At 39.6% G+C, this 12,490-nt stretch overlaps 1 protein-coding gene across 1 annotated transcript in view; it reads right to left on the bottom strand.

The window, feature by feature from the left end:
• ltk (leukocyte receptor tyrosine kinase) overlaps positions 1–11,917 on the bottom strand; it is a 55,812-nt gene extending 43,895 nt beyond the window's left edge. Inside the window, exon 1 of the mRNA XM_076748753.1 lies at positions 11,747–11,917. Within this exon, the coding sequence (XP_076604868.1) occupies positions 11,747–11,798 (52 nt within the window). The 5' untranslated portion in view covers positions 11,799–11,917. The remainder of the gene's footprint in view (positions 1–11,746) is intronic.
• Positions 11,918–12,490: the final 573 nt, after the last annotated feature.

Genomic DNA, 12,490 nt, shown 5'->3' with positions numbered 1-12,490 from the left:
ATGCACGCTGCCTGAATTACGTTCACAGGAAACGTTTCTTACAGTGAATAAAGAGTTACATTTGTCGAGGGAGGTTGTTGTGTTGGATGATGGACGTACAAAGCACTGGACTCCGGCACCAGAGTCCGGGGTTCATATTCAGATGACATTTAGGCGACAAAAGCAGCAAAAAGAAAGTGAAAAATCATGATCTTACATCGCGTCTCAAGTTGCTGCAGACTTTTTCTCTATTAAAGCAGACCATGATCTTTCCCTAACAAGTGCTGCCAGGGCCTAAAGTAGTCCTCGAGTACCACTTGAAAGTCATGATTCATGAGCTTTCAAAACACACAACTGTATTATATCACCAGAATGTTGGAAAGATACTTAAATCTACTTAAAATGAAGTGGAATTAAAGTATACTTCAATTAAGCACGCTAATAGTGTATTACAAAGTATTTGTAAATTTTAAAAGTACACTTAAGTACAACTTATAATACTTTGAAATACCACTGCAGAAGTACTGCAGAATACATATATATGTTCATTTTTAATACATTTAAGTACAACTTACACTTTTTAGAAATATCTAGCATAAGTACTCAAATTTAAGCACAGATAGTCAAAGTGCTCTTGTATTGAGCTTTTTGTCAAACCTTCTGTGGGTTTTAAATTTTGATCATGTCAGACACGAGATGTGCAGCTCAAGCCGTGTTAATCTTCCTTCCAGAAGGGAACAGCTTGTTTATACATCACCGGTCAGGACTTATGAGGAGGTTTCTGACTGTAAAAACATGAATTTAATGATTTAAATTCAATGCGTAGCCATTCACAGCTAAACTAAACCTTAAACCTAAACTTCAAACACATTGTTTTTGCATTTCATATCCCATCTCTCATCTGCCCGACACAACACAACACATTTGTGCTCCTGTCAGCACTCAGAGGTCCAAAAAAGCAAACACTGCTATCACCTCCCAAATCTATTAAACTCCACGCACACACACACACACACACACACACACACACAGACACACACACACACACACACACACACACACACACTCATTTGGAAACCATTTGTACATACCAGCATGACTTGAACAATAAATATACTTTCTTCTCTAATTTCATATCAGTCATGTACAAGGTCAGTAGAAGACAGAGGTATTAAAGGCAAACTCAAAACTCTGTCAAGGCCCACAATTTGGCCGTAATGTGTCCTGAGGTGTATTAGAAGAAACTTGGCAATGACGGAGCAGTCGCTGACAGTCTTCATTACTACTGGAAATCAAAGCAAATAGTCAGCTTTTCCTTGGGGTTATGTTCACAATTATCTAATCATCAGGCTTTTATTCAACCTTCTGACCACCTGTGTGTTTCCACTAAAACTTTATGTCTTATCTCACCGACTTACTATGGAGTTTAGCAACAGCCCGTAACTTCTAATATTAAAAATCACAGGCTATGACTAGATTATATTCTGTTAACAATGTAAAAAAAAAAGCCTTTTGAAGGATGGCCTGCAAGATGAGTCCAAACCACTCTCAATTAATGAGTGAAATGGAAAAACACTGATTGGTAACACAACTCTGATTCAAACGTGTCAATGCAAAACTTACTTACAAAACTTAGACATAAATAATACGAATATATTATTGTTGCATATATTAATATAATGATTAGAAACTAAATAAACTAATAAAAGAGCTAGCAAGTCCAACTCCCTCTGACTTTATACCCTTCATTATACTCTGTTGCCTGTTGAAATACTATCAGACAATAACAGCGAGCACTGGAGTAAAAAGACCCAAAGCTGAAAAATGTCCGCTGGAATATTTTTAGTAAGAACTCGATAATAACGGTCATCTGTAAACATGCTCACAGATTAGCTTAATTAGATCACTATTGCCAGCTCCCCTTCCAAACTAAAAAGCAAAATATGCCATTGGTCATTGCTATTGAAAACAACTCACATGAATGCTTTCTGATATGACACTCCTACATGTGACCGTGACCATAAAAATATAATACAGACTAAAAATCTGGAAATAACAGTAACAGAGGTCATCCCAGCTCAAGTCTCATGTCTCCAACCATCCAGAGCGTAAGACGTTTCACAGCCGCTAGAGGTCCCTGTCAGGTAAACTTAACCAAACAGTCGGCCGTTTTAGGCCTTTGAACAAAACAATAAATGCTGTTGTTTTCCTGTGAGGACACCCAGAATCATCAGGGAAAATATAATGACACGAAACAAATTCAACTCAGTCAATCCTCACAAACAGCTTGTGAGAATCAAGATGTTCAAGAAATGATAAAAGCGCTATCATTTGTATGCCGTAAGTTACAGAGTAGATAAATTATAGGACAAAAACAAGAGATTCCTCCTTTCTGCATGTTACAGAACTCGTACATTTCCATCCCACACACAGCGTCGCCGGTTCAGGAAAGCGCAGGATTTTATATGGAACACAAAGTCTGTAAAAATTCTTTCCTTTCTTCTCAAGTGAAGACATATGACAACGCTTACACTTAAAGCACTTCAGAGCCACAGTTCTGAACTGACACAAATTAAGAAGAAAACATCTGTTCACTTGATCTAATTCAGCTCCAAAAAACAAACCGAAAAATAAGGTTGCAGCGTAAACTGGTAATAAACAGAAGAGCTCCCTGAAGAAACACAGTAATGAACTCACACTGCGCATGGTTTAAAAATAAAATACATCTTCTTACAGGATGTTTCAGACCGAGGGAACAAGCAGCACAATGCTGCAAATGGATACTACACCAGCGCATTAATTCACACTGACCCACTCTGTCCATTGTGTGAGCCAGCGAGCAGACTGGCAGCTGAAGATACTTGTTCATCCCCAGTCAGCCCTTCAGCTCTGTGTCAATGAAAACTGAGGCCAAGAGGCTCCATTATATCCAACTTTGATGGAAACTGGACTACCCCCGTGCATGATCATGTCAAAATATGTGCGTCTTTGCTGAAACCCTTGTTATGAAAGACCCATTCATGTGCTGTGAATCAGGCTTTCAGTATTTCCAAAAGAATTAAGTCCCATAACTCAATTTATGATTTAATTGGTTGCATCTTGGTTTCAGTTAGCTGGCATATCGTAGCGCTACTGGAGCTCCTTCTCAGGTGGTTCTTCTTAAATAAAACCACACTCTGACTCTCAGACACATCATGTCTGTTTTCCCCTTTTCTCTGACAACCAGGTATGAATATTAAGATAAAAGGCAGCGTATACCCATACATTAAGCTTTTTAATTCAAGGTGACCTGACATGGAAACAGCACATGTGATTTTGATGAGAGCTGTATCCACTAAAAGCTTGATGGTGATGGTGAAAAGCTTTCACTGCATTAATGTGATGAGTTTTTGCAATGCATTTTTTAACGTTGTCTGCTGCGTTCTTGTCAGGAAACAGTGCATGTTTGTACATGGGAGGTCAAACCTTTACTCCTACAGCTGTCACCGCACATACGTGTACCGTATAACTTTTCCTTTTGCTGTCGTTAAATGTACAGTCCTTGATCCAAATAAATGAACAAATTCAAGCTAAAATCAAGACTGGTATCTGATACCCATCCCAAATGATTTAAGAGGTAATCTAATACAAGGATTAGTGCTAAACAGCAATTAATTTTAAGTACTAAGCACTGTCTTCTGATGTAATGTAATGCTGCTAATTTGTCCGGACATCTCAGTGAATCACCTCCTTTAAATGGCCACAGGGTGACTGTACTCACTTGAAAAATGATGGTGGTTTGTTGAACCACTTAAAAGACTTAAGTTTCACTGACAGGAACCTCTTTCAGCCAAGTGAAAAAAATCACTGCTGTCTGGCCGGAGTTTTGGTGGAAGAAGCATCACATTAAGACAGCTCTAAAAAGCGGAGGAGAAAATAAAACCAAAACCTAAAAAGACTGAATGCAAGGGCAGCGTTGTACGGACAAAGGGATGTATGTACGTATGAATGAACGTATGAGGGACTGTACTGTCATGGTTGATTGTATGTACGGGTGTAAATGGAGCAATGAATGTATATCTATTTAGGATTGAAGGATGGATGTAAGTATGAATGAGTATTTGCAAGGCAGGCATGGCACAATGTGGTGTAATAGCTCCATAGACAGCAATTTTGCGCAGCTCATTTTTTTGAGGAGCCCAGTTGGCTATGAAGACTGTACTTTTACTGACTTTTTTATATATTCTGTGTTTGTATGTCTCTGTTGCATGGTGTAACTGACGCAGCAATTTCCCTTTATCCAATACAAATTTCTCCCTGGGGAGACCAATAAAGTTACTTTGACTTTGACTGAGAGGAAAAGTCTGACATTTTGAAAAATATGCTTTTTTCGCTTTCCTGCTGAGAGAAGATTAATACCACTCACATGTCCGTAAATTATGATAAATATGAAGCTACAGCCAGCTGTGGCTAACTTAGCTTAGCACAAAGGCTGGAAATGGGGAAACAGCTCGTCTGGCTCTGTTCAAAAGTGAAAAACATCAACATTAATTTGTCATTTTTACCGTTCGGTAATTGACTGATGACACAAATGAGGTATGTTAATTAGTGAGTGTTTCCTCTTGTTTTCAGTCTACAAATTACTACTGCTTCTACTTTTGGAAGCAGTTCTCCATATGAAATGGTCATACTTGCTGGTGGTATCCCACTAGGTGTTGTCCTATTACAGATGCATCATTTATAGTCACTTTGTGGAGTTCCATCTATAAATTAGCCAACTGCTGGTGGTAGCGTCATACTTATCAGCCTGCCACGTTATGGCTTTGGCTCACTCTCACTGCTCTCATCAGTGTTGTTGGGATCTTGGGATCTAGAAGAAATTCCCTGTATTAACTATAGCACAAGATCAGAAAAGAGTCATATGGACATTATTTATCATGGCTGTGGGGCAACAAATCAAAACATGCTGACATTTGTCGTGCTGGAGGGCAAAGAGAACAAACTTATTTTGTCGCTAAGGTTGGAGGACTTACTCTCCAAGGCTTGAAACTCTTCAGATACTCCGTAAATGTAGCCAGACATTTACAGTATATGGTTAAATTTGAAACTGATTCAGCCCAGATGCAGCAAGTACATTCATAAAAATAGCATATCCACTTAAACGTATTACTTATAGCATTTATATGATTTACAAATTAAAACTGAGCTGGAGAGCATTTCATTAATGCTACCAACAAACAGTCAGTGCTGTGGTTGCCCTGGCATCTGTCTGTGTAATGTCCTGAGGAGGCAGAGGACTGATGGGAGGAACTGAAGCCGCCCGTCTCATCTCTAACCACAAAGTCCAACTCCCACTCAGTGTGAACGGGCTGGTGAGCTGACCTTCCTTCACAGGGATCAAACAGCAGTGTCCATGAAAAGAACACACACACGTCACTCATAAGATACATCTTTCACTTTAGCGGCGAGGTGTGAATTAGGCCAGAACATCACTGTGACCGACCAGAGCCAGAGCGGTCTCCGGTATGACTCACTCCTCTGCTTTACCAGACTTGAACATCTGCTGCTCCGTGATTTAACAGCGCTCTGTGACTGATGCTTTCTGACAGCGTGCAAAAGCAGCACATTTCCCACAACATGGAGAGAATTGAAAACACAGGGTCAAATAAATTAAAATGTTTCCCGGTAACAAAATGCTGTTTGTCAGTTTGTGCAAAAAATTTGCTTATTTTCAGCACCGGAGTAGCCAAAAAGTCACCCTGTTTACGATTTCCTTAACAGGCAGACATTAACCAGTCTGGGTCTGTTGTCTTTGCTGCTGCCTGTTCATTCTCCACCACAGACTTAAAAATCTATTCTGATATATCATTATCATTGTTAAATATCCACCGTCTTCACTTCAGCCAGGAGTCGGGACGCTGCTTTGCGGTAGAGAAAACCAAGCCTCTGAATTGACCAGAATGCGGCAAAACATGAATGTCTCATGATAATTTGACATGTGACTTTGATTCTGTGACATCGGACGCCCCGCTGTTCTGTTTTGTCCTCTTGCTTCGTCTGACAGTGGCCTGTTTTCATTTAACAATGTAAAACCACAGTCGAGTTAATCTTGACCACATGGAAGTTTGGGGTCTGTGAAATGTGAAACACTTTCATGTCGGAAACCAGACTTCAGTCAACACTGTGACACATAAAGGAAGGTTAAAAAAATGTCGCAGACACTTGGTAAAAATGAAAAAAGCATCAAAAAAGTTCCTCAGCTGTTTCTGTACCTGTAAACTACATAATGATTAATTCACACTTACGAATCATCAGAGCAGGAGTCCATTTTTTAAAATGAACTTATTGGTGACACTACTTTAAGTCCATCTATTTAATATTTATAATAACATACTGATGGTTTATGCCAAACTGTGATGTAGTTGTCAACAGCTATAACTTCTCCTGTGGGCAACCATGAGTGGAGGCTGCTGTATGAAGAGATAACTAAGGAAAATATAGTAAAAAACAGAGAGTTTCATTACTGACAAGTACTATAGATGAATAATCTCTTACAACTACATTTAATTTACATATGAATCATTTCATAAATGTTTGTACACTGCCTACAAACTGCTGCTCAACAGGGAGACTTAAAGTAAGGCAACAAATCTGCACATAAACTAAGATGGACCCTACATTGTTTGTGCTTTTTTTGGATTGAAAAATGACTGAAATGATCAGAGAGCTTATCTGTTAATTATTCTGTCAATTAACTAATTGAATTGACAATCATTTCAGCTCTACTTAAATTTTATTATCTTGCAGTGTCATTCTTTAGGGCCACCAGCCGAACTGTGAGGTTCAACATCAAAATGAAGCGTATATATTAATAACAATGACATACGCTGAAATAACATCAAGATGCTCCTGTTAAATAATAAAAATACTAAATGTGTTTAATACTACTGACCACCTGTGCTCACAAACACATCTACTCACATAATGACCACATAAAGACGGACCGACACAAACTGTGCTTCAACATATTCAAAGTCATTTCCCACAAACAAAAGGTTTTGATTACTGATGGTCTTCCGCTGGGAGTTGTGCTGTTACAGTTCCACCTATCCAAATCCACCCAGGCCTGGAGTTTATTATCTATATGGTACTGCACGCTGCTTTAGGTGCCAAATAATTAATTTGAAAATCTCAAATGCAACTTTTCTTTCCACAGTCAACACCCACAGCTTTATGAGCTGGGGTGGGTTTACACACATCCCCTCTAATGCTGGCCTGTTTTTGCTTTCCGTCTTTGTTTTGTTTTGGGTGTCTGAACAAACCCCTTGCGGAAAAAGGCACAATTTAGAAGAGACACAATTAACGAAAATCATTCAACCAACGGACCATCTGTGTGTTTACTGTTGGCGATATGAAAAACAGAGGAAAATGGAGACGTGACACCCTGAAACCTGCTACCCTTTCCACACAGCAGAAACAATGCAACTATTATTCCTTGTCTCTTTTTCAAAGCTTCAATCAGTTTCCCCGCAGTATTCCCTCTGTTGGGAAAAAGTGCACCTTCAACATTTCACGGCAAGTCATCTCACGTTTGTTTGTTTGAATTTCTTGCCAACGAAAAGCTTGATTTTCATTTCATATTTCATCTCTAAATGTTGCTCCCTGTGTCTCCCTTTCCTATTTTTATCCATCCCTCTTTCTTTCTCTTTTTGATGACAAGAATAAAACAAGAACATCTGACTGGCTTTGCCCTTGAATGTGAGCGATGCACAGCTGGCTGTTCATCTGTCTGTTATCCAGCCAGCAGAGTGACGCCCCTCAGGCACGGCTTTGATGTGCTGCCTCTCTCTCTGCCAACATCATTACACCGTAACTACACCTGAGCAACAGGCGTTCTCATCCAGCAACTTCACTACGAGGATACCAGAGAAAACACTGTCTCCATCATTTACAGACCGGTTCAGAAGGTGGGAAACAATAAATACAAGCAGATCAAAGAAAAAAAATTAAGTCTGTCCTGAAAGTCAGCCAGAGAAATTCAGAAAGGAGGCGGTCTGAGGAAATGAGACATTTTGCAAGGAAAAGAAAAATACACAGATGCAGAAGTGATTATGTTTACACCTCTGAGGAAAGGCTGAACTTAGTGATCATGTTCAACAGACCAGAAAGACATCTGACTCCTGAGACAGTTCACCGAATAAGCGCCTAATTTCCAACTTGAACCAAACAGTTTACAACAAACAGTCGTAACCCAGCTCCTCTTGGGTCAAGGTACAGTCAAACTTTAACATTAAGCTTGATCGCAGGTTAAATTTACTATCTAAATTCAACCAACAGAATTAATCTGACTTAAATGACATTAAACAACATGTAAATGTTGGAGCTGAGTTTGTGTTTATCAAGAAAAATAGCAAAACATGAGGCAAAGTCTACCCAGACTTAAGCAGAACTTATGCGTGTGTGTGTGTGTGTGTGCATGTGTGATTCACAGTGTGCGCTGCCTGCACTAATGAGATTCAAACACTCCTGATTAAGTGCAAATCAGACTGATTGATTTTCAACATTCATAGAGACACATGGGGACTAAGAGGAGCAAAATAAACACGATTAGTTTGAGATGAATCATTAAAGCATCATGCGCATGCAGGCACGCACAAGCGCTCACACTGCTGATGCTGTTTGAGAGTCACTGCTGTTCAATCAACACTCAAAACAAAATCATCTTCAGTTATTACCTGATCCAGAGAGATATTTACTTCTGAAGCGCACATTTTCATTGCAGTCACACCTCCACAGTCATTAAGAGAGAGCCTTGCTGGTTTCAGCATGAATTAGTAATATTCACTGAAGTAACCCCAAATCAGTTTATGTAAGTCTCTGTTTCACTCAGCCAATATCTTCAACAACTATAAAAGCTAAAGTCAAATCAAAACCAGAACCTAAACTGAAATCTCAGGATATATATTCATCTGTTCTTTGTTATTGATGAAAGGAAACAGGGCAGCAAACTGAGATTAGGGGGGTGGAATTGGAGTTTTTGTACTTCTCTAATCTTTTTGCATATCTTAAATTCTTTTAAGACAACCAAAGCCTTTTCCAAACCTCGTCTTTTGGGAACTTGGCAGAGGCTTCCTTGTAATTGGTAGAAATGGTGGCGTGACTCAGTGTAAAAAAAAAAAAAACCACTTTCTCTTAAAGACTAATGGCATCTTTGGATTTTCATCGCGCGCCCTATTGGAAGATGCTACGTGGCATTTGGCAGAGCTGCTAACAGTTAGCAGAGTCTGAAACAGCAAAGTTAATACCTCTTGGGTTTCTACTGTACATCAGGCTGCATGAGCCATACAAGAGGCCAGAATATACTGATAGCTTTGCATTGCATTTATATATTTTTTCACTATGCAAAGAGGACTGACTGAGAGCAAGCACAGGCTGGTAGGACAATGGAGTGATGTAAGTTGAGCCACTCTAATTTCATCATAAAATAATAAAAACAAGAAGTGTTTTGTTCTGCCAGCAAATCACAGTGAGGTGGGAGGTTAGGAAAAGATTGTGGTTTGGGGTTAAAACTGATACAGTAAACATGGGGAGTCTAGCGTTTGTAGCGACAGTTGGCTTTTCAATGTTTAATCTAGACCGCAATCTTTCTCCAACCTTAATCAAGTGCTGTGTTTTCCAAAACATAACCATAGATTTTAGTTGTGCTTCAGTTGCTGGATAGACAGTCCGCATTTTGCAGAAAGGTTTGCTGTGAACATACAAAGAAACTTAATTTGGGCTGCATAACATTTCACTTGCTATAAAACGTATTTGCTGCTGCATATTTGTAGTATGTAAAAGTAACTTCAAGAACACTGAGTCAAGGCTGACGTAATGCGTCTCTATGCTGGTATGACAGAACTGTCTCTTACTTGCTGCTCAAGTAGGCTGCATGCTGGATACGATTCAGGATAAGAGAGGGAGGGGGTCTGACATAATACTGTGAGTTTTGGCAAAGCTCAGCCTGGGTTTTCTCCTGTCACTGGGATTGACTGCAGCAAGAGCCACTTACTGTACCCTGGTCCACTCTTTGTTGCTGCTGGAGCCAAAGAGGAGACAAGCCAAGAGACTCGCTCCTCCTGTGTGTCTCCCTTTTTGTAAAAGACAAAGAGGTGTTGCTGAGGATATGTGAAATAAGGTATTCAGTGGCATTTCACTGGGAAAGCATTTGGCATGAAGCTCCTGACTGGCTGAACAGATAACGTACAGTACATGCAAATATTCAGCACACAAGACCAAGAGTTCTTGGTTCTTTCTCAAAAACAAGCGCTGGCATGAAGAATTGGTCCAAAGTGATCCGAATCTGGTCGTAATGTGTAAAAGATAACCTAATGTTCCAGCAGAAGATTTAAAGCACAGTGAGGCCAGTAAGACAGCTCTGCTGGATCCAAGTGAGCTCATCATAATTTCCATGCCCACATGACATGCCTCTGCTAGTCAGCCTGGTCAGATCTGATATGCAAGACGCACACATAATAGTTTTCTTTCACTTGCCATGTAATTTGGATTTCATACAAAAAGAAGAAATCCTCATCAAAAGCTGATTGGGGATTTCAAAGTGAACATAAGTGCACACTGGATACCATTTTACTCTGCTGATGACAGTTGTTTGTTTCTATATCTTTCAGCCAGGCTACCGGCTTAAAAAAGAAAACAGTTAAGAAAACTGCATCTGACCATCGACCTGCTACGCCGTTTTTCAACTTTTACAGAGAAATTTCATAGTCTCTTTTATTATTTGCTATAAAAGCACTAAAACTAACACTATGCAATATTCCAGAAATGCAAACCCAATAACTCTTTCGTTGGAGAGCCCATGTCTTGCCAAGTCTTGGCGTGCTGCAGTGTAAATGAATGGAATTCAAATTTCTTTAAGTGTGCCTCAAGAGAATATGACAGACCGACTGACGCCATTTTTTCAAGGTGGCTTGAAAACACCTTAAGAGAGAGAGAGTTGGAGTATATTCACAGGCACTCAGAGAGATGAAATCAAACTGCAACAGGCTCAGTCTAAATGCTGGACTACATATCAACCTTTTAACTGGAGTAATAACGAAATACAACAGAACAGCGGTAGCTAATTAATTAATTACTTATTATTTATTATTTATTACATAAGTAATTTCGAAAAAGAAATTCTTAAATGAGCAATAAAAAGTTTCTAGGCTTGACTGAGGGGGAACAGTTGGTGTATTTATAAAAGAAAAAAAAAACAATAGAAACAGACTTGGCGAATTGAAATAGGCTACGTGAAGCACGTGACTTTAACCTGAAGAGACGAAAAATGGTGGCAGGCTAAAATAACAACTGTGTGAAACGATTAAGGCGCTGTAATTTTCCTCATATTAATACATAAAACAAACACTAATGCCATATTTCTATCATATTATCTACATTTTCCCCCACCATTTGCAGTTTGACTGGCGCTTTTTAATTACGGCCCCTGTTTTCGCTCTCTTCTTCTGCGATTGTTTAATGGCGCCTGTCTGGAGAATTAGCGCCACCTACTGCTCATCTCCCTGACCCAATTCCTACTGTTAGCATAACGACAGTGGACAGAAACACGCATAAATTCGCCTTTTCTCTTGTCTCTGAGCTCGAATTTGCGCTACACTTGGATGAAAACCTGTCTGTTGTGGGCAAATTGATTCATTCAATCATTAAAAGAAAAAAAAAAAAAAAAAGTTAAAAAACGACCGAGGGGGGAAAAGTTTTAGTAAATGAGGTAAAAGTGAATTTCTGTACTTACCCATCAAAATGACGATGGAGAGATAAATATTGTGTTTTTTTATATAATCCATGGCTTCCTTTCTTTCGGCAGATCCACAGACAGTTCGTGTAGTTTTTGGCAGCTTTACGTCCTCATGGATACGTTCAACAGACGGTCACACACAGGCTCGTGAGGCACACGGTTGCAGGACACGCGCTCTTCTCCGGACAGTGAGCTTGTTTCTGTAAGTTGCGCACTGTTACTCATTCCGGTGATGCTGATGCTGCTGCAGCTCCCAGTGACGACAGCCTTCCTCTCTCTCTCTCTCTCTCTCTCTCTCTCTCTCTCACCCTCCCTCCCTCCCTCCCCGCTCTCTCTGCTCCTGTGGTCCTAGAGACATACATTTTCTCAGGTTCCACTCTGCTGTCTGGGTGTGTTTTTATCTGCAGTTTCTGGCCTCAAAAGAGTTTAATCTCGCTGCTGCGGCTGCAGGTGGTGACACCAGCCTGTGCATAAAGAATGAGATTAAGTAGTAATTATTAAAACAAAGACCAAAGACAATTATTGTACTGCGATGGAGGAAGTTTTTAGATCTTTGACGCAAGCAAAGCTGCATACTTTTACACCAATATTTTTTATTTAAAAAAAATTATATCCTGTTACACCACAAGTGGAGAAATACTCATTCACAAGTAAAAGTCATTCATTCAATTTATGCAAGGGCAGTTTTACTGGTATTTTATCTCAGTTTCAGATCAAATAATTAAAAGGCCATTTTATTTA

This window comes from Chaetodon auriga, chromosome 14, assembly GCF_051107435.1.
Source record: "Chaetodon auriga isolate fChaAug3 chromosome 14, fChaAug3.hap1, whole genome shotgun sequence".
NCBI classification, from domain to species: domain Eukaryota; kingdom Metazoa; phylum Chordata; class Actinopteri; order Chaetodontiformes; family Chaetodontidae; genus Chaetodon; species Chaetodon auriga.
Note: the sequence above shows the minus strand (reverse complement) of the source record. Positions and strands in the feature narration are given on the sequence as shown.